Genomic DNA, 23,747 nt, shown 5'->3' with positions numbered 1-23,747 from the left:
AATAAATAATGAGTGAATTATCATTTTGGGATGAACTACCCATTTAAGGTCTCCCTCCCGATAGAGCATAGTTGGCTCTGATTGGTCAGCAGGCCCGCTGTGTGTGGGATACAACAGCCTCCGTATGGGCTTTACCTGGCTTTGGTAGGGGGCGTGACAGAATAACAGCTTTTTAACTTTTCTGAACTTTTATATACCAAAAAATATATATATCACACTAGAGGAAAGGAAAAACTGAAAGAGGTAAATATGACTACTTTAAGTATTTGTCATCTGAACATGTGTAAATTAGGAACCCACGTACAGAACAGTAAGAAATGTGATTTGTCATAGAGCTTGGAATATCAGGTTTCACTAAATCCCCAACAAAAACACTACAGAAGTTGTGTGTTGTACACGCAATGTTGGCTTGTGACATGTAAAGACAATGTTCTCCCTTAACAGTATTATAGTAATGACATCTGATGCCCACGTCATGTTATCATATTATCCCTGTATCATCTTTTGTGGCATGTTAAGTACATCATGACTCTAAATAGCACCTTTTTATAATTTTCCAAACCCAGAATTATCAGCAAAGAAATTAGGAGTTTAAATGAACCTATGCTAAGATCCAACATATCCTTAGATTTTAAAGACAAGGGATGTTTTGTTCTTTAAGATCCAGTGGAAGGGCTATCGAGCTGACAGTTTGAGTGTCACATGGATGCATCAGAGTATTGGCTATAAAAAGCAGAAAAATGCAGTCTAGTACCTCTACAGGCACATGTAGCTTCACATTAAGAGCATTGCAAGTTTTGCTGCACTCAGCACAGACTGCCACCTTTACGACCAACATATAAACCTCCCTGTGACTGATTTACTGTCAGCTCATGAAAAAGAAACAAACACATAGGGCTGAAGTTGTTTTTTGTTTCGCCGTGCCACCTTTGTCAAACTGCACAGGCTTGTGTAACCCTACAAAAATCAACTGTCAGAGCCAGCACTGTGTACTGCACAGTGCACTCAGGAAACACACACTGGCTGCTCAGAGGACAATTCGAAATGAAAACAAAAAGCCTCCGTCTGCTCCCATAAAATTGGAAAATGCGCTGCAGCCAAAATGTAATGATGATAACTTGAGACTTGAAACATCACTGGTGGGTCTGCAGGTGACTGTTAGTGCCAGCTGTCGGGCCATTCGTCTTGCACCTCGCCTGTGTTCTCTCCACTGGTCGTTAAAGCAGTGCATGTAATATTGGTCATAATACCCACAATGTGGTATTTGCTCCGCTCTCAGTCTCCAGTGAGGATAATGGTAATACAGTGTTACAAGAGCGCTGCACTGGATAGCCCCTGTGCATCATCGTGCCTTTTTGACATTGGCCTGTGTTGGGGGGGGTTATTTCCCGGCAGCCCGAGAACTTAATGTAATATGATAAGTGCACTAGAGACTCCAAAACAAAGTCATTCAGTTGATTCTTCTATCAGCTTGAATTCTTTAATGAAAACACCATCTGTCGTCCTTTTTCTGATACCAGTTGCCATGATGCAGAGTCTGTATCACGTTGCATAGTGTGATGTAGCTTCGTAAATTAAGTATTAGAGCGCTCCGGCCCATAATGGCCTGCAGATCAAGATCGAGTCTTATCTGAATGCCACCCCAAATAAGATGCATATAGCTCGAGGCTACGACTATTGTTTGCTGCTTGTCAGTGATGATCCATGATGTAGCCAGATGCACAATGAGATTACCTCTGAAGACAGTAAGGAGGGCTGACATTTAAACTTAGATAAGGTCCTGATGCCCTTTGTGGAGTTTACAAAACAACTACAGCCAGGGGCACCGCTATAAATTTTGGGCCCTATGAAAGAATACAATACTGGGACAAGTCTGCTTTGTCTTGTGTCCATTTGATAGGAAACACTGAAGCTTCAAACCCATTGTGCTGAAGACATTCAGTGTGTTACTATACAGCCCCAGCAACATGTAGATTCGGTTGGTTCCAGTTCCGAAGCTCACCACTCAACATTTGCTTTATTCTTGCCAGATTTTCAAAGGGTCACGAGGAGTCAATCCTGTCTCCTACCACATCCCAAATGTGTTCTACTGGGTTCACATCATAGTGAAAGTGGAGGTCACTGAAGTTCTCTGGACTCACTTTCATGTTCCTCAAACCAGTTTGAGACTTTGTGACATGGAGCATTATCCTACTGGAAGCAGACAATAGAAAATTGTAAACTGTGACCATAAAAAGGCTAAGATGGCTGATTAGTATTCACCAATCCAAAGTTTGACAAGAAAACAATCCCCTCACCACCAGCAGCAGTATTGACTGAGGCAAGAGACAGGTGGTATCCATGGTTTCATGCTGTTGATTACAGATTGTGACTTAATTTAAATCAACTGTCCAGTATTGTCGACTCTGCCCACTTCAGCCTCAGATTCTGTTCTTGGCAGGACTTGATGTTGCAATGTTTTGTTTTTCTATCTCTCAGCAGGATATCTCAAAAGCTGCTGACCTGATTTCCTTGAAATTTGGGCATGACCCATGGAAGTACCCATTCAATTTGGATAAATGGGTGGATCGGGAAATGTGGTTTTGACTCTCTTTCATAGGACAGTAGTCCTGAAGGATGCATGCACTCTCTGAGCACCCTTCTACTTCAAACTAAGATGCTTTTATGCTCACCACAAATTTGTTATCTGAGTTACCATGGCCCATTAGTTCTCAAACTGGGGAGAGTTCCCCTTGGGGGCATAGAGCCCCTGCAGTGGTATAACCATTGAAAATTATAGAGCGACTATAAATTAATATGATTCATGTATTGTAAAACAACTAAGGTTAGTTTCTGATGCTGTTGTGCTGACCTTTATCCACAAAAATTACTGAAATCTTTTATTTTTTGCTTGGGAGGCTTTGGGTTAACATTTTTCAGCCTCTGCCAGAAAATGTTTGAGAACCACTGCCGTAGCCTCTCTGTCAGCTTGAACCAGTCTGGCTATTTCCTCTGGCCTCTCTCATCAACAAGGCATTTCTGTCCACAACTGCTGCTCACTGGATGTTTTTTTGTTTTTGGCCTCATTCTGAGTTTAGACCGTAGGGATTCTTATCCATGAAAATCCAAGGATATCAGCGTGGGTCTCTTTTGGACTCAGTAACGTCAAAAAAATATGTTTGGTGCGTCATGAAACAAATGGCTTTGAAATGGATTTCATCTGACCTATTATTATACAGTGTCTTACTTCTGTTGGATGGATAATCATGGATCAGGTTTTGGAACCAGAGTTCCACATATGCTGTATATTAGTTCCATTGTGCAATGACATCACTGGAACACATTTTTTGAGCAATGCTTTTTTTTCCCCATGCTTTTTAAACAGATTAATGACGTTTTCCGCGATGGACATCTGAGGTGATCCTTGGTGTGAAGATTTAAGCCACACTGATTCTAAAATGATGCTTCATCATGTCTGTGTGGTCAGATTTGACTAAGTTAGGACTTTGGTAAGATTTTTTTCTTTACACAAATTATAGCAACTGGGGGCACCAAGGGAAACGCATTGCCTGCATTGCTGTTTCTCAAGCAGCTGACTGTGTTGGTAAGGTTGCCCACGAAAATAAAATTGATCTCGCTATTCCACCAACCTCCGTAAAAAATATAGTGAGTAACACAGAGTACCCTCGATTTAGACTTTGGGAGTCCTAGGGCGCTTGAACTTGTTGAACTCGGGAGTCCAAACTTCCTACAACAGGATGATGCAGCGCCCTCATTTTGCAGCTGGGACAACAGCGTTCTTGCTGACATCACCACCTCAGGCTCAGCTGTTGTGTGACAAAATAATCTAAACTTGGACGTCCACTAAAAGGTTTTTTAGGACGGTAAAGGGGACTTTTTAGGGCTTTGAGCCAGGTTGACTGTAAAATGCGGTCAGCAGTACACCACACTCTCCCCATTTGTTTTCATATTTTATTTGTATGTTGTGTGCTGACATTAACTGTCCAATGAAAACATGAAATATTAGATTTAAACGCCGAAGTGTATCTTCAAAACAGAATGAAACACTAGAGCCAATAATAATTCACCAAAGGCTTTACAGAGATTGGACACATATTTGAAATGGGATCTTTCTAAAATATCAGGGCTTCATTTAGTGACATAGTGTTCTCAAATTCACCTCCATCGGTGAACTGTGAGGAAAACTATAGGTGCAGTATATGCACTGCCTCGTTTTGTGTTCCCCCTTCCACTAAACTTCACATTGCCACATCAAGCATTTATGAGAAAGGTGATCACTGAGAAGCTGTTTTGAGGACGTGGGAGCATGAGCACGGTGAGGGTGAAACCTTTGATCCAGTCACTCACTTGCCATCTTTCTCTATGTCTGACAGTTGCTGGTGTACAGGATGCTCTCTGGTGACAGCGCAGCAGCAGTCAGGAAAATGCTCTTCAGGGTTGAAAGTGGAGGAAGTTGCTTTCAAGCCTATGTGTTTTTCATTAACTTTATGTCAGACTCAAAGAATGTTGACATGTGTTACGCCTAAAAGGGTCTGCCCTATTTTGATGACTCGTTGTGTCGCTGTTATTGTCCTTTCTGAGATGTCCTTTCTACCCTGCAAAACAAAAGGTTTTGCAGGGTAGTGCTGACATTTGATTTAAGCATGTAATGCTTAGAGTGTTGAAACACGTTTGTAGGAAATAGTAGCTGCAATACGGAGGATTTAAGCGATCCCTGTGTTTCACCTGTGATATGCTGTCGAACATCTGGTGCAGAAAATAGAAACACATAAAAAATGTCAGGGCTTTGTTGGATAGAGCTAGTGGAGGTTTCCTATTGGTATCATTAACAGATTAGCAATAACCACCTAACTGCTCTTTGGGTGAGATGAGAATGGTGACAGTGCATCATGTACCACATTACAGGCCTATTTCCTGTTTCCTGTCTTAACTCAGGCTTGTGTGTTCCCTTGTGGGTTATTTCATAATGTTGTTTTCACAATACCTATTGTGTCTCTGTGTTTTTGCATCAAATGATTGTCTATAATCAGCTTTGCAGCAAACCATTTTCATTCAGGAATTTGGACTTTGGCAGCAGAAATTGTAGAAGTGACAGGGCACATGGTTTTTCATTTGATCTGTGAAAGATGAATATTTATCACTGTAATGTATGAAAGCAGTGCATAATAATTTTTTGGGGTATTTCCTATATTCACAAATCCCAACTGGACACCTTGCAGTTAAGAAGGTGCAACATCCTCTGCCCTTACCCTTAAAATCGTGTAAACTTCAGAGAGTGTCAAAATTGTGGTATCCCACTATCCAGATAGAATTTTTTTTTTATCTATTCTGCATGTAGCAGAGCATGTCAACTAAATAATTATTTTTTTTAAAGAAAATGTCTGACAGAGGAAGGCAGCACCAATGACAATTGTAATGATAGAGGTATTTAAAGTAATAGTAGTATGTGGGTAGTTATATTGTATATCTAAGCAATCTCTAGTTGTAATCATAAAGAGGAAGAAGAGGAAAGAGAAGCTCTGTTTGTCATTTGTCCCACAATCTAACCCCCTAGCAGCATAACTAATGGCTAATAATAACTAAGGGCTGGTCCAAGACCAGAGGTCCAAGGTGTGTGTGTGTGTGAGTGTGTGTGAGATTGTGGTTTCCTAACATCAGCGTCCTGTTCATACTTCCATAGCTATCCGGGTTATTCAATACATTACAATAAAGCATTCCTCAAAATTGCACGGCACTCCTCGCCAGGCATTGTCATGTGTGTCCTGTGTACACACTGCACTAATGTACAGTACCTAGTGTTCTTGCTCCTCTTGTAATGCAGGATGTGGTAGCTGTTTCCAAGTGTAGAGAAGGAAGTGCTCACACACACACACAGTATTCACAGCGCCGCCCCGTCTCCAACCAGAGGCATAACACACACCCACTGAACAGAACGAACACATGAGATAACCTAAACCTCAAAGCACAGAGCCTCCTGACTGTTGTTGCAAAATGTAAGAAGCTGTCACATAAACCGGTTTATATAGTTAAAAGCAAAAGCAAAAGTTGTGTTTAGACTACAGTTGTGGTCATAATCTAACATTAAGCAGGGCCAGAACCTGATGACTTTGGCGACCCCTTGAGTCCATGTGGTAGTGTTATAGTATAGTTTGTGTCAAGCACAGTTCATGCCAAACCGGGTCACTAGCGTCTTCAGACCATTCCATTCCAATGACTCACATACAGTCTTTGGCTTTTGCCTTTTCTCAAGCTTTGTCATCGCTGGCTTCCAGGCGACCCATCTGCCCCTCCGCCAAGGGAAATCAAAGCATAACATTGGTGCTTTGAAATAACTGGGAAAAATAAACATCTTGAAAAGTAATTTTCTTCATTTTCATTTAATGAATTCATAGTTTCCTACAACAATAGAAGAAAATGCCAGTAACTTTGACTGTTCTTCTGTTTCCAGGGCACAGTAAGTCACCCTAATTTAGAAGTGTTGTTACTATTTCCATAAGCTGCCTGGTTTTCAGATGCATATATACACCTCATTGGAAGCATGTGCAATTATTTTACCTCAAGGACTAAACAATGCAATATCTTTGTTAAACAAAATAAACAATGACATTCTGCTGAGGTTGGCCATGTTGGTAATTAATTCCTGGCAGTCATTACACAAACAATCGTTTAATGCGCTGAAAGTAGAACAACAAATGACTTGTAAGCCAAATGAGAGCCATTTACATTCTGGAGTACTTGCATTCTTTTGTGTGGATGCCACAGATGTGTAAAGAGAGCTGGAGAGGATGGCAGCACACAGTCTCGCTGCCAGTTTCCTCAGCAGCCAACTGTAGCACTTACTTTGTTTCAACTTTTCCAAGTCCTTTGAACAGTTGGTATCCGCCAGGAGAGTCAGAGTCCAAGAATGTTGACAAAATTTCAGACACCCTTAAATTATAAAAAGTACTATTGGAAATTGTAGGTTATTGAATGACCACCTAAGAAGAATGCTACTCGTGAAATTGAAGCTGCACAGCTGAAGAAGAGACCTGCTCCGTTAAAGTTGTTGGAACAATAGAAACTGTTGACTCTCAGATATTCGGTGTCACTACAGAGTGGAGGTTCTTTCCTTAATTGAAGACTTTTTGGCAGAGTGCATACTCCAGCAGCAGAGGGCACACAGCCTTAAACAGAACACAGGAGAAAACATAAAGGAGGAAGCAGACTTCCATCAGGTTTACTTCAGTCAATGCCAATCCTTTCCCGGATTGGCCCTGATACTGATACTTAGCTCAGGACGTCTCCAGTGGTATTCCAAATTTCTACTACTAACAATATAAAAACTCCACATCCACAAACTGTTGAAATGATAACTTGAACTTTAAACAAGGCCAGTTATTATTGCATTGTTGAGGGTATATCTGCTCAAGCAGACTGTGTGTCATAAACAATTCACACACACATGCATATGATTATTTTTGGTCATGCTCGCTTAAAACAACAGTGAAATACTGCACTATTGTCTTCAGACCAGGAGTTTGTTGGTTGATCACTTTCAGCTGCCTCAAGATAGTAATGTGCCAACAATTAGCCTGACTACATCTTATTTGTTAGTGCTTCAGAACATTGGCACAAGATTTGCTATTTAAAGAAAGCGGGTACTGGATGAGAAATAAACAACTGCTTCTATTTGAAACCAACAGGTTCCCTTGGTGTCACACTTGGTACAGCTTTGTCTAAGACAGGGTCCTCTATGCATGTCTATGTGGTGAAGCAATGCCAGTATGAAGGCTGGGGTATGCTAGCTCATGCACAAACATGCCCACACACAAACACCTCTACATAAACACCATGACACACGATTTTCACAGTCACAGAGCCTGCAGATTAAAATGTTCAGCGCTTTCTCATCTTGGAAAAATGTGGTTTCCTTCAGGTCAGTAAAGGAACTAGAAATCAATATGTGCACACACTGCAACGAGAGAAAATGAGAGACACACCATAACTCTGCCTGTGTTCTGGCTTGGAAATGTCTGCTGGATGGATGATAAAGAATCTTAGATCAGCAGTGTTAATCAGCATAAACCAAATATTTTTAAGTTCAAAACAACAGAAGTTGGCACCAGACGGTATTGTTTTCATTTAAAAACAATGTAAAAGCTGCTATATCACAGAGTCAGGACTCAACAACCCCAGCTGTCCAGCAAAAACCAACCTCTCTATTTTGAATGCATGAAAACATCAGATGGAGCAAGCAGGAAAGTAAAAAAAAGGCCAGAGCTCGATGAGACTGGAAACGATGGACTGGGACAACCCTGCTCTCCACCACTGCAGCTAATTTATGCCTGCGGTGGAAGTCCATTATTGTCACTTGTTGTTTATTTGGGACACTAATGCTCAATTACAGAGCCACAAAAAGCACTCAGCTGTAGGATTGTTTTTCCCCCTCCAAAATAAATTGCCATCTGTGGACCTCCTGCTTGATGGAATCAGGTTATCCTAATTCAAATCACATTTGAGTCCAGATAATATATTTCTTCAGAGGCCAAACATCAACTTTACATGAAGAAAATAGTAAAGACGTTTGTATGAAACAGTGTGTCAGTCCTCCTTGGTTTTCTTTAGAGTCACTGCGAGGTCAGATGCACTTCAGATGACTGGATGAAACTCTTCTGGTGGAAAACATCAGTGATTCAAACCTTTGTTTATCAAAATGTAAGAAAGAAGTCTTTCACTCCCACTCAGCTTCCTATAACATATTCTATCTCCGTGGATAAATATCACCTGTTTACACTGTGTTTGGGTGACTTTGGCAGCAATCAAGAATTGTGACTTTGCTAATGCTGTGTATATAAAAAAATAATAATAAAATAATAATTATATTAATAATAGTTTGAAGAGAGCAAGGACGCTTTAGATACATATGTCTTAATATCTGTATCTTACTATAATATGTATGGATGGACTATTCCAAACCTCAGATTTAAGTCCAGATAACCGATTATCCATTCACCACGTTTGAAGTAGTCATGTGCCATTTACATGGGAACGGTATTAGTTTGTAAAGGACATGTCAAGGGACTGGTTGTGTAGCACATGACCTACAATTACAATTTACAAAAAAAACAGAACTATAAATCACAAACGTTACCGTAGTGATGTCCCTGTGCAAAAATTATACATCCAGCTTTACCTTGTTTCACAATCATTTCAATCATTAACCTTTAAAAGTGTTTAGTTGTCATACTGTATTTGAAATGTACAGATAGAAAACAAAAGCTTTTAAATTGTTTTCGATACATGTAATTATATTCCATATATGTGTTGATCTCTAGCAAGTCGTTTGCGCCAACTGGAGGGGGAAAAGTCTGGGTATCGCAAAAGTGATTTTAAAATAATGAAAACTATTGTCAACAACACAAACCATTTCTCATCTAGGAGTTTACTGGGGCTGTCAAATCGAAATTGTAATTAACAGTGGTAAAATAACACTGGGAACGAAAGGTTCCTCCCATGTGGTGTATGAATGTAGTTAGTGTCTACTCTAGAATGATCAAATCTGGGTTTTTTACCAACTTGAAAGTGAATCTAGATTACAGCTTTGAGAACCCATAATTATGGTTGGACACTTGAACATCTGGTGTAACTGGAGCCAACAGTTTTATTCCAGTCAATGGACTCCCGCTGCTCTCTATGATATAGAAATCCGATAGGAGGTTATTAATAAAAATGTTCCACTTTGGAGTTTCACCCTGCTGGGTATCTGTTGTATCTCATCATCTAAGGCCCGAACTGTGACCTACAATAATTTCTAGTTTCAGTCTGTACATCACAGCGCATACATTGTCCCTTTTCCATTTTTTTTTTTTTCATCTGTCTTCACATTTGTTCTCGCCAGTAGCTTGTCGGTCTTCTCTCAGTTTGTGTCCTTGTTAGAGCTGCAGAAACTTGTTGTACGGATGAACCAGCTTTCAGGATTTCACCAGCTGGATATGCTGGATATTAGGTGCTCTCTAGGGTAAAAAGCAGTAAACCACAGCACAGTTTCCCATAATGCTTTTCCAGCCAGCTGTTGTTCCAGTGCAAAGGAATTATGAAAGCTCTAACACTTTTGTGTTTTCTTTTTTTTTCTCTGTATACTGACGGAAACTGTCGGGCAGAGATAGAAAATGAACATCTAAGTGTTTGGCTACTTTCAAAGTTGCTATAATGGTTTTAACCTTTTTCTTCTCAATATTACATTTAACAAGAAAAGTCTCAGTGAGCTGAGGACGCATAAAGGGTAAATGCAGCTTATGTAACATCTACAAAGATAACTGCATGCTGTCTTTGGATTGACGAAGAGGAATGGTTCATGTTCATCTCTTCCTCTGTCTAATGACCTTGTTATCTACCACTCATGGGTTTACATTTTTGGTAAGAAATATATTCAAAGAGACATAAAAGAGCTTAAATTGCGGCTTTGATAAATCATTCCAATCCAACAGCACTCTAACTTAAATAAATTACAACTTTCCTTTTAAGCTATTTATTTAGTTCTGAAAGGCTTCTTGTGCCCATTGGAACGAGTTTCAACATGATGAAACAGGCCAAACGTCAGATTCCATAATGGGATCTGCAGCATTCAAAGAAAAGCCTTGGAGCTAAAAAGATTTCAGTTTCTTAAATTATGTTTCATCGCCTCTTAGATCTGTCTCAATAAATGAATATTTTAGAATAAGATTTATTTTAATTTTTTAAAGGAATAGTCCTGCATTCTAGGAAATATGTGTGTTGTTTGCAGTCTGGAGAACAGTGGTGTCAGTCTCATTGCTAAACATCCAATGAATATTTAGCTCTTTGATTAGCCCCGTTCGTGACCTCACCACCCCATACATTGCCCCATAAAGTACATAACTTCATATGTAACTCTGGTGAGTAATTCAGATATGTTACTCCGTCCGTCAGGCAAACTGTCTCACAAAGAACGTATTTTTGTCCTTGAATGGCAAATTGTTTGCTGAGGGGCAAGTTGAGTCTGTCCTGTTCTATATTCCTTGCTGAATGTACTGTATGGTAAATCTGTGGAAGAACTGCATTTAAACATTGGTTTCACCCTTTGGAAAACTATTTGAATCACTCACTGAACAGACAGTATAGATCTGTGTATGGATCATGAAGACACCTATAATTAAAAAGCAAAAACTGGAATGCACATTTTTCTCCCCTGGTTTGGATGAGATTGCCTTGTCTCTAAGTTTTATAAGAACTGAAACCTGGTGAGTAAGAACACAAGCTAGCTACTCAAATGGAATCAAAATATGCAAATGAGGGAGTTTTGAAGTTGTTTGAAGGGTGAGGCAGTTTCCTCTGGTTTCATTAGTTATGCCTCATTAAACTAACAGTTGCTGGTCCAACGTCTGTACTGGATGGCCATAAAGCATTGTTCACGCAAGTTCAGATATAAAATTTGAAGGATTTAGGAGGATCGACTATAATAATGTTTTCATCAGTATATATTCACCTGACGGTGAAGAATTGCTCTTTTCATTAGCTTAGAATGTGTTCTTATTTCTTAATTTGGAGTCAGCTACCTTAGGTCCCCCCACACTCGGAAAGGAAAAGCTGACGCAAGTGGTATTCAGTTGGAGGCAAGCTGTACATTCCAATATTATCACTAAATCGTACACATTGAACATGTAACAATCTAATGGTTATTCTACCATGTCATGCTCAGTAGTTTCAAGTGTTTTCATTTCATTCACAAAGTGTTGGTAAAATCCACAGACGCCCTGTATTCATATCTGGAGCAGATACTTTCACTTTTTACACTCAAGGTCAAAAAACTATTCTGAATACAATAAACGTGGCCCTCAAACAGTGTTCTATTCTGAAGTCTGTAGGGCATGTATCCAAATGCTGCAGGTCGATTCAAAGAAGCAACAGCACAGATAACAGAGTAATTTGAACCTGGGTTTTGATTAGTGCACAGTGAGACATTGTGTTGCTCTGCCCCATCTTCCTCTAGCTTCTCTTGATGTGGCGTGTGTGTGTGTGTGGGGGGGGGGTCTCGAGGACAGGCGGCCAAGGACGTTTAGCTTTCCTTGTTTCTCAGCTTACCACGGACAGTTATAGTACAGGCAGATACACGGTGTGACTTTGTGGAGACAAACGCTGCTGCTGTGTCATATACAGTAACAGTCTGACAGAGGAGATGCTGCAGTGGGAGACTGTGAGCTCCATCCTGGTAAATGGACTGTGTATCTGCTTAGTCATTCTGCTGACTGGTGCACTGGCTGCAGTGTTCTTTCAGGACAAACATGTGTGTGTGTGTGTGTGTGTGTGTGTGTGTGTGTGTGTGTGTGTGTGTGTGTGTGTGTGTAAGTGTGTGTGTGTGTTCAGCAGATCACGTTTGACTTTTAAATCTCCCACTGCGTGGTTAAACACCACATACGGCTGTGAATAGAGCAGTTGTAACCCACATGTGCAGCTCTTGTTTCTTTATCAGTGCACTCTGTAGAAAACAGTGTCAAGTTTCACCCGACACTTAACTTTCCTCACTCTGTTGCGAGGTCGCGTGTTTTTACATTTGACCACTAGATGTCCCCCTACACAGAGACAGTCATCTCCCCTGAAAAGCCTTTATGCAACACTCCCCCTGATAGACTTACAGCTGTGTGTTTGAACGTCCCCTGAGATGCAGACAATGTTACATCAAGATAAAAAAAGTCATGATTGCATCCAATTAGTGTCACTTGTTCCTCTTCCCACATTATGTGAGTCGTTTCACTAAATATCACAGCAGTGTTGACCCAGGTTGAGCACAAATAACTGACTCTCACTACCCGGTGCTGTTATAGATTCAGAATAAGAATAGCCTGATAAGTGCTTGATGATTTATTCTGTGTGATTTCAGCTTGGTATGTACCCAGATGTCTGAGGAGGCTCTGAGGATGACGTCTTGGCCTTGAACCCCACCAGTATGTCAGGTAAGTCTCACTCGAAATTCTACCTCTAAGATTTATTCCAAATCGGATTTATAGAGAGAAAATAATAATAACTCCATTGTGGAGCTGATAATAGTGGCATTAAGCGGATATTCAAACTCTCAAATGGTAAAAAACAACAAACCCTCGATGTTTCCCCTGGATCATAATATGCTGCATTAGGATCCTCCTCTAGTACTTAAATTCTACACTGCTACTCAGATAATCACATCTTCACAAATAAAACAGAGACATGACCTCAGTCTTATTTTAATAATTTTCCAAACAAAAGCAGGGAACTTATCAGAGTTAGATTTGAATAAAGTAAAAAACTAGTTATGCTTTCTACACATGATCAGTGGCAGAATGACATGGTTTTGTTCCATGAAAACTGAACAACCTTTATGTGTTTATGATGGCAACAAGTCCCCCCCAGTAACAACACAACCGAAAAACCAGGCCACAATCCTGGCTTGAAGACTATAGGGTTGGTAAAGTGGGAGGAGATGCTGGTGACAGAACTGTTGGCCCCACTCTGTACAGCAATCCACAGTGTTTATTTACACCAACACCCACAAACCTTGGCTGCCATCTTCAGAAAAAAGTGACAAATACAGCTTTGTCAGTTGTTGAACCAAAAACTTGACAAATGTTGAATTTATCAAGAAATTACTATAAAAATTGAACGGAAATCCAATTAACTAACGCTCAAATCTACTTATGTTTATTTATATATAGATTATAGAGTTTTATTTCAGCTTACTTTATCTTCTGCCCATACTTATTGCCACGTGCAACAGACTTATATTGATCAGAAATATATTGATTAGTTTGATTTTGTATTTTAGGGTTAACTTTTTACAGAAAAAAGATATTTCTGAAACCAGTTGTCAATCTTTGTGTTGATTATTATAGTGGTAGAATTGTGTGTCAATTGATGGTTCACTTATGAAACCAGTGGCACTTAAAGTAGAGTAACTCTTTCTGCCTCTCCACTCTATTGAATAACAACAGTCCGACCAGATTTGATACTGGCAGATAGTAATAATCAATTATGCTCTTAATGACGTTTTGGCCATATTATGGTGACATGAATCTTCACTGCATTATCTTGAGCTCTGCTCTTCCAACATGTATACTGACGATTGTGTGCAGAATGCTTTAGAATACATACAATCATCATGGCACCTGAAAGCCACCTCTGTTCAGAGGTTTTACTGGTTGAAGATGAACCAACAGTGAACCTCATTTAACATCAGTGTGAAAACTGGTTTCTGGCAGCAGGAAAGCATAATTATTTAAAAACAACTTAACAAAATACTTTATTTCTTATTTGCCAAATTTTCTCTTGATTTGAGAGTTTGAAATATGATAAGCCGCTGTGTACCAAATAACCACAATTTACCCCATTACCCATTTATCACAGTCTGTGCAGTACACACAAGGACAGTTTGGTTCAGTTAAGCCCTTTAAAGACAAGTTGTACCCTCCTGGCTCATCATGGACAAGGGTTATTTATTTCAGACAGGTTGTAACAGACTATTTTAGCGACTCTGTGTACACCACAGATATAATTTACAAAGTGAATTGGCTGTCGCGTGTAGATTAAGCCGGTTCCATCGACCTCGCTGATCTGGCACGAGAGGCACAAGCTCACAGGCGTCACATGAGGATACTTACTCTCTGTAAAACCATCAGACCAACGACAAGAGCACTGTGAAAAAGAAATGTTTTGATGCCTCTGTGTTAGGACTGACATTTTATCAGACTCGCTGTTGAATGCATTTGTTTGATATGAAAGGCAGAGGAGTTACAGTCTGGCTCTGCCACCTGTTTCACTGAGCAAGCAGCTTTCTTTAAAAGTGCCTCTCCCATCTATTTTAGAGCCAGCAGAAAATTGCTCCCCCCCCTGGAAAGATGAGGCCATTCAAAATGGTAATATTTATCCTCCCTCTCAGCACTGCTTTTCCTCCTCTCTTGTCAGTCTGCGTGTGCTCTGCGACACTCGTGATGAGCTGCCTCTGATTCTAACCTCCTTCCGCTTTTGCTTGACATCCTGGTGAATGCTTTCAATGACATGATTGATTCTGTTTAGATCAGGAGATGTGAATAATGAGTCATTTGGAGGACAAAAAAAAAATCTGTGTTTTTCATATTTTCGTGGACTTTTTCTTATCAACAAAAATCATAATCCATCACTTAAATCATCCACTAAGCTCATGAGGAATTTGTTACTGAAATCTAGTTCAAACATAATTTCATTGTAGATATATAGAGGAGTAGCTGCAGACAGAGACCTTGCTTTCATTTGACTGAAGGCTGAGCTAAGATTTGGTTGTCTGGGTTGGTTAGATAAGACATAAAGACCCACGAATGAATGCGAAATATAATTAAATGTATTTAATCCAACAATGTTTATGTCCAACATGAATCTTAATGACTCCATAATCTCACATGAATCCAAACTCTCCTCTGAGTGGTAACATTTGAATGAATTAATTGCAATTTTATGCTGAGATTTTTTTCTGCATGTCTATTGTCATTGTGCAACTTTACATTTTGGGGTGAATCCATATCAGGGGTTGGATCCATACTGAGTTCTATGAAAATAATTCATAGATATAGATTCGTTTAAAATTTGGTATGTTTAGGGGACTTATGTGTGTGCAATTTGGTGGTGATCAAGACAACAATCTGGATCTAGCGAATTTAAATGTGGTTTCATTAAGGGACTGTTGGGCCTTGACATACGTCTGTTTGTTCGTTTGTTAATTAGCAGGGCAAACCAATTTACATGAGACCTCAGTGCAAATGGCAAAAGCTCAATAGCATGAGTTCCACCATGCTGTGGTGTTCAGGAACTAGGACAGCATTCTCATCAGGTTTATCTTGCATCATACATGAACAATGTCAGGATAATGTAGCGTGAATACAAATGTCTGAGTGCATTGCCTGAGGTGCTGATAGCTTGGCCTGAGGTAATCCATCTTGCGGTTTTCTTGAGAGTATCATCCAAATAACTGCAAAGTCAACACTGCACTTTCTCGGGTCCTGAGCGATGAAATGATACCCTCTATGCAGTAACAGTGTCTGTGTGAGGGGGCAGGAGGGCCATATTGCAGTTGAGTTTTTTTTTTAAACCCTGGCATGTCCTGATGCTTCACTGCCCTCGTACCTCCTAATCTTTTCCTTCATGTCAGGTAACATGTTTGATACTGCAAGAAAATAAATGCTCATCCCCAAAAAAACTACAATCAACACTGCACTTCCCTGTGTGCTCAGCAAAGAAGTTGATAAGATGAGTGGTCACAACTGACTACAAAAAAGGAATCTTCCTTTGACTGTGATTCCAATTACCCGCCAACCATTCATCCGATAGACGTTAAACTCTGTGTGTGTTTCTGTGAAAACCAGAGGAAGTGCGATGTGAGTCAGTTTTTAGACGAGCAGTTCTAAAAAAAAAAAAAAAAAATTGACAGACAAAGCTTTGTCTGTTTAGTTTCAAACCGTGAACTGCACTTGTGAACACAACCAGCCTGATGGGCACGGTTTGTCATGATTTATGAACTCACAGTGCAATGTTCCATGGTGTCAAAGTCCTGTGTCATAACTGTGATAACGTACAACCGTTAGTCAGTTGGATGGTTGTGTAGAGTTTATTTAGGTAATTTGATGTCTGTGTTTTCAATTCTGTGGAGAACCATTCATCCAAAAAAACGTCACAGTCGAGAGAACTGGGGGATAGGCAGAAAGACATAATGCCATCCATCATGGCTGGCAGCTCTTATCTACTCTCCACTGGTCACTGGTGCATTCAAGGACTCTTCAGTCGGGGGCTGCTGTGAATGGATGAGACTTGTCTCTAAACCTCTCTGATGACTGTCCGTATAAAATTATAAAAAAGATCTCAGTGCAGTTAAAAGTTTCTGAGATTGGTGTGATAATTACTTATATATGCTTATCTGACACTCAATACCATGAATTCACAGCATGAATTCGTTTTTTAATAGCACGTTCCACATCTTTCCACAGAGCCTTACATTAGATTAGAAAATCAACCACATTGACTTGAAGTACCTGTTTACTTTTTTGCTCTTTCAACTTGCCAGTGTTTGCACTAACAGCAGTTTACTTAATAGTCTAGAAAGATTATTCAAGTTCACCATTAAACATTAATTTGTGCTGTGTCCAGGAACCCCAATGTTGACTCTCGTTTCTGTCACTTCAATCATCAATTAATCACGTTTAACTTTCATTGCCCAAATTCACAAATACATTTTTTTGAATCAACTGCTACTGAAGTTAGCAGTTGAAGTAAGCAGTTAACTTCTGGATATCCCCAAATGTCCTAAACCGGGGCGTCAGTCTTCTGCACGAGGCATTGGATCTCTCTGCTGATCCTCAAGTGAGGTGAAATAGATCTCCATCACGTGATGATGTTGATCATTCTCTCTGGAAAATGACCTGGTGCAAATCTACTTGAACCTTTTCTTGAGTAGATGTTGGACTTGTCACAAATCCAAATCACTGGCATAATGAACAGATTATTTGTAGAAGTATTTAACTTCTTTGTGTGTTTTTGGTCACCTCCCTCCTTCATTAAGGCCTTAACACTGATCTCCGTTGTTTATTTTTTATTATGTAATTTCCCTGTCATTTTTTGGACGGGTAGGATATGAGCCAACGATGAACCGATTACATTGTGAAGCAGATATGGGCAGATCCAGGATTTTATTTTTCCCTTTCTTTAACATGGCGAGATATTGCACTAGCCTTGGCAGAGATGTGTGAAAGTCCCCTCCTAGTTTATGCTGTTTCTATCTTTAGTAATTTTTCCATATAAGGTGTGTGTTCAATCTAGTTCCATTTGTGTCTAGCATTTACTTCCGGCATCCTTCTCTGATCTTAATTTGAACTTTTCGGGTTTTGTCTGCGTGTTGTGGTGTGTAAGTTCAATTGAGGTTCAGTTCTTTGCGTCTTAGGAGAGATCTCATTAAATAATGTTTAGCCCCAAGAAATAGCTGTGTGATGATTCATTCCTTTCTCAGCAGTAGTTAATTTACAGACTTCATATTGGGGTCAGTGAAGGGAACCAAAGCAATTCTGATGGACTGTTTGTGACAATGACTAGAGGTTAATGTCTATGGCTATCAAAAACATTTTAATACATGAGCAAGACTTATAGGGCACGCCGCACACATTTTAAATATATATTCTTTCCCTCAAACTAAAGATTTTTATATTTCCTTGGATGATAAAGATGAGGTGGGGGGAGGCTTTTCACACACCAACAACTCAGCTCTGGTCCGATACACACACTTTAAAGCGATATTTTAACATTTTCTTAGAGCAGAAGAGCGACCAAATGTGAAATAAGCGTGTTGTCAACTTTGACAGCAGATCCGAGGCAGGACATAGGGAACTCAGAGTAAGATGAGCCTCAAACAAAATAAAAACTAGGTTAAGTGGCTAAAGCAGAGTAGGAAACATAATGTCTAGGATCTGAATATGCATATTAGTATGAAAAGTCAAAAGGACGAATAAGGGGGCTGTCATGAATTGACCATTTCAGGAGTCACTAGAGTTTACAGAATAATAAACATACAGTACAATTGAGTAACATCCTTTTAGTGGTTAGCTGGGAGGTGTTTTTCATGATGCTGCTGTGAGAGTGTTTCATTTTGACTTGTTGAACCACCTGATTCCATCTTCCGTGATGTTTAATCCCAAATCCATCAGACACGCAAACTTGATCACGGATTTCTTCTGTCCTCTGTCTTTCTTCCGCGGCATAATTCACTCCATATTCTGCTCCCTGTACTGATTCCTTATATGCTCACATTTAAAGCCCATTAGTAAGAAAGCATCTTTTGGTTGTATTTCCTTTTGAATGTTTAATGTCAATAAGACAAAGGTTTTCAGACGAGGACCTTTTAAGTTTAGTGATGCTCTACAGTCAAGGGCCTGGAGCTGCACTTGAACCTTGCCTCACTTAACTATGACCGCCTAAATCCCACTTGGCGGGTCAGGCAGTCCTTGTGTCTGATGCACAAATATTTCACAGTATGGATTACTCAGCATACAGAATATGAACAAAGGCCATAATAGGAGGCAAGGGATAATTTACTGCACACTGTACATACAATGATTTGAATCACAATTTGGGGTTTGGGTAATGTGAACAAAAAAACTGCAGTATATCTAAAATAGATTCCTTCCTTCCAAAGTTCAGGATAATCCTCTCAAACTCTAACCTTTACCAATTGCAGCCTTCTGCTGTTCCCCTTGAGCTTACCATGCACTTTAAGGGGAAAGGTTCCGACTAATGTGCCCTCCTCAGGTAACCCAGTGTAGCCGGGGACATCTGACTCAGGGCATCAGTCAGTTAAGGGAAACGAGATCCCTCACCTCCAGAAATTGTTCATGACCGGCTTTGAACCCCAAGTCCTAAAGTAATCAATCAGGGAGGGAATATATCTGTGCAGAAGCCAACTGCAGGGCCACTTTGCTGAGGTGCCATCCATAGAGAAACTATGTTCCTGTTTGCACGGGCAGAAAATAGGAAGGTGTATCTCGGCCGTTTGACAGGCCTGCCAGGAGGTAGCTGTTGGACCGTATATATGTGGTTATTTACTCATCATTATTTCACACAGGAAATGTGGAATATTCTTCTGGAAATACTTTTCCAATTTTTTTTATTAGATCAGGTAAGAAAAAAGAAACATCTGGGAAAACCAAAAAAATGAAGGTAAGTAAAGAAAGAACATTTTAAATGTTTAAATTAAATAATTGTTTTAGTACATGGAATAGCATATATATAAAAATAGACTATAAAATAAGCTCAATACTAACTCATTATGATCAAGCATATTTATATAATGAATGTATACTTACTGTAGCTTTTTAAATCATGAATAACCTGCTAAATACGGAAATGTTTGATAGGTGTACACATGTATATCAACACCTTTTACATTGTCTCTAAATTAGCATGTTCTAAATCAAAATCTGTTTGTACCGTACATGCAATTATGCATTAGCAAAACCAATCTTTTTTTAATTAGCTTTACAAAAAATTCTAAACATATTCAATGTTTTCATTTTCCCCAAGTCACAATAAAATAACTCCCGAGGCGAACCCGCAGGTGTTAACTCTGTCCAGTCAGACAACAGATTGCTTCAGCATTGAGACGCGTTACACTCTGTCTGTCTGACGCTTAACAGTTCGTTCACAGTTGTTTAAGAAACTCCAAACAAGATTAGTCCAAGTTAAGGACGTCACCTCAAAAAAAAGTTAAACTGGTATCAAGGCCTCTTTACAAGCAGATTTGCCTCATCGGGCCAGCCTCTTACCAGCTGCTGCATGTTGATCACATCTACTTGTCACACACTCACACTTATGAATGGATGGAGTCAGTAATCCCTTGTTAAGCCTTTTTATAGGTTCATCCAGACAGATAGTATACATTGATTATTTATTCATTCTCAGGTTTGTACAGTTTTTAAATAAGAGGACTAAGAATTATTTTTGACTTTTTATTCGGATATTGTGATTTCAGATTCTGATTCTGTGCCTTTGCGCTTGAATAGAAAAAAACGGTTTTCACCAAGGTCTTGATGTTTATAATTGAGTCATTATTATGAGTTTAAAAGAAAAACAGTTTAAACAAGTGAAAAGATTCATTGCATCACTCGTTAGAGCTGAACTCATGCATAAAAGTATCTTAACCATTCACGCCCCTCGCCTAACAAGTTTACACGACTCTGTTAAACCCCATCAGTGTCAGGAAGATCCTTCCATTTCAAACCTGGTGTCTGCGACAACATTGTCCCGCTGTGCATCATTTGTAGTGTTTTTACCATAAACGGCAGTAATCCAGAGGAATCCGCTACAACAACAAGGATTGTGTCTGAGACTGCGGCGAAAAATGAAAGAAGCGTCAAAGAGAAGGGTCAAAGAAATGTTACAGATAAAAACAGAAACTCAGCATTCAGAGGAAGTATTACAATCTAAAAAGTATTAGCATGCACCAACAATGTTTGTTATAAATCACTGTCCTTCTTTATGGAGTGATTCATTATTTTTGAATTCCTCATAGTTCAATATTTGTGATTAAGAATGAGCAAGCACCCAAAAAATAAAATGAAACAGATGAAATAGAATAAAAGCTATTAATGAACTACTTGGTATTTATGAAATTCTGGTAAATAAACAACAAATCAGACTCACTGTCTTTCCTGGAGCAAAATATGATGCAGTGATGACCTCAGTAAACACAAACAAGCTGTGAGGAGTCTAAGGATCAAGGTTTATCTTACATCGAGATTCTTTGTGTTGGTGAACGGCTCACCTTGATTCAGTTATACGATATGTCAACATTAATATTTAGCTGTAAATATAAGGACTTGATCTGCTTTTTATGTGGGGATATTCAATATTTGCAACGGTTGTTACTGACATGTCTGGGTGTATAATAATATGAACAACATATCCTGATATAGGTGATTTCATATGCAATGCACACCCCAGTGTAGAATATTTTCTGTAATTTCAATGAATTATAAACTAATATATAAAATATAAAGGTATATCAAAAGTTAAATTATAGACTTGTATCTATTATATAGACAAATGAAAGGTACCTACTCAGTTTTGACAATTTTTTACTTTTAATTTGGAACCTTTGTGCAAACTTTTGATTTATTGTGTAACAAAATGTTAAATATTAATGTAAAGTGTGCAAATAGAAATGTGGAAAAAAGTTAATATGGTAAAATATATCAAAACATAAATGAATCTAGCAGCAGAAAGACTGCTTATTCAGACATGAGCGCCTCGTATTGTCTTGGAGGGTTGGACTATTTCTCCTGCTCAGAGTTAACACATTGTCAAATTAATTCTTCTCCGTGTATGGTGGTCTTGCTTCCGTGCAATTTTCTTGCCAGCATGAATAAACAATACATTATATATATATACTTCTGATCATCACACAATATGTATTGTCATATCGCTCAGAATCTACATGGAAGTATTTAACTTGAAAACAGCTGTTTTATGTAAATTTAACATTTAAAATAAATTAAGCCGTTCAGTATATTTGTGCGAAAATAGCTAATTATATGGTGTACTTGTTAGTTCAAACCTAGGTATGAGCTTCTTACTATAGAAAATACTCACAATACACAATACTTGGTATTTACACTTCTGAACAGGCCTGAATGATAAAAACAAATATTAACAACAATACTAGCAGTTATTTTTAACAGTACTGTGCAAAGCTTTTGCTAGCATGTGAAAAGCTGAGTACTCAGGACTAGGCAAGATCATTTTAAAATGTATCACATATATTATATGTACTGTAAAAAAATCAAAGATTTCAGGAATAATGTCCTTATTTTTATGAGAATAAAAAATCAGGATATAATAAAAATAAAAATTTACTCTGAACTCTCTTATTCTTACAAATCCCCTTTGACCAGCACACGGATCAAACCAACATTTCCTCCTCCACAGAAGAGGCAACTTCCTCCAAGTCATTTCTTTCTCTAAAAGACCCAGTTTCTTTCAAAATCTGAAACTAATGTGGATGCAATCAGTTTTTGCTGATTGTATAGTATGTTGTATGTGAGAATTGTTCTTAAATCGAACTTAACACTCGACACAATAATTGCTCCATTGTAACGCAGATGATTCTGTTTTTCTGATATTCCCCTTCCAACATAGCATGAAGCCTAAAATGATCAATCGTCTGTATTTATAAAGCGTTCTTCTAAATTATCATTAATTTCAACAAAATTCTTGTACAGTTATGACTTAATCTCATAATATTTCGACTATATTCTTGATATTTCATATATTTGTTTTCCTTTTAAGTGGCCCTGATACCTAATGTGTATTTATGTATATATAGTTTTTACCTTTACATAGTGGCAGATGTATGTCTTCAATAACACATTAATGACTTAGTTTTAAATGGTTATAATGTACATTGACTATCCCACAATGCTTCACGAGTCAGTAGCCCTTTGTTTGATTTTGTTCCGTATTTTTTTGATCTTTGCAGAAACTCTGCTTGCTTCATGGTACATGAATCTATCTCTGTCATTCAGATCTCCACATCTAATGAGAAAAAATCAGAATTGTCACTTCAACATGTCGGATGACACGTTTAAGTCGCTTTAGGTGTCATAATATATCAGGACACGTAATCTTTTTTTCTGGCTTGTAGTGTCTAGGTTTCCACCTGTATTACAGGATTATCACAACCTGTGTTGAATATGACCTTAACAGGCAGTAAATGATACTGGATCAACATGGCAAATAATATTGATTTTGCACAGCTAAGGTCAAATATTTATCATCTCCAACCATAGAATTTTTTTTTTTCAATTGTTGATATATATTTTAATATTCACAGAGCTCAGAATTGTCAACAAAAGAGGAAAAAGCAGAAAAGAATAATACCAGGTTAAGGTGAAATTAAAAGTTATAATTAATTTACATAGTGACACATGTAAAGTATAAAAGTAATGTTATTTATTATAAAAAAAAAAGCTCTCTTGTTAGTTGAAGTATTCAAGCTATGTAGTTTCACTTATACTCTGTTCATATTTTCAAACCTTTGGGGGAACCTAACAACGACTTTTCAGTCAAATTCAAAAACAATGTGGAAGACTAAGTTAGGATGTGATAAGTGAATAAAGTTGCTTTGACACCTCTAACGCTAAAACTAAGAAGAAACTTTAACTCTGCTGCGGCGGGGGGTCTCCAACATGCCCAATTGTCAAAGTGTATTGAGTGAG

At 38.7% G+C, this 23,747-nt stretch overlaps 1 protein-coding gene across 3 annotated transcripts in view; it reads left to right on the top strand.

The window, feature by feature from the left end:
* thrb (thyroid hormone receptor beta) overlaps nucleotides 1–23,747 on the top strand; it is a 102,933-nt gene that overhangs the window by 65,237 nt on the left and 13,949 nt on the right. For all 3 annotated transcript variants that reach the window (XM_062409495.1, XM_062409497.1, XM_062409498.1), the window contains 2 exons: nucleotides 12,875–12,947; nucleotides 14,829–14,879. In XM_062409495.1, the coding sequence (XP_062265479.1) occupies nucleotides 12,941–12,947; nucleotides 14,829–14,879 (58 nt within the window). In that variant the 5' untranslated portion in view covers nucleotides 12,875–12,940. The remainder of the gene's footprint in view (nucleotides 1–12,874; nucleotides 12,948–14,828; nucleotides 14,880–23,747) is intronic.

The sequence above is a fragment of the Platichthys flesus genome, chromosome 17, assembly GCF_949316205.1.
Source record: "Platichthys flesus chromosome 17, fPlaFle2.1, whole genome shotgun sequence".
Taxonomy (NCBI): domain Eukaryota; kingdom Metazoa; phylum Chordata; class Actinopteri; order Pleuronectiformes; family Pleuronectidae; genus Platichthys; species Platichthys flesus.
Note: the sequence above shows the minus strand (reverse complement) of the source record. Positions and strands in the feature narration are given on the sequence as shown.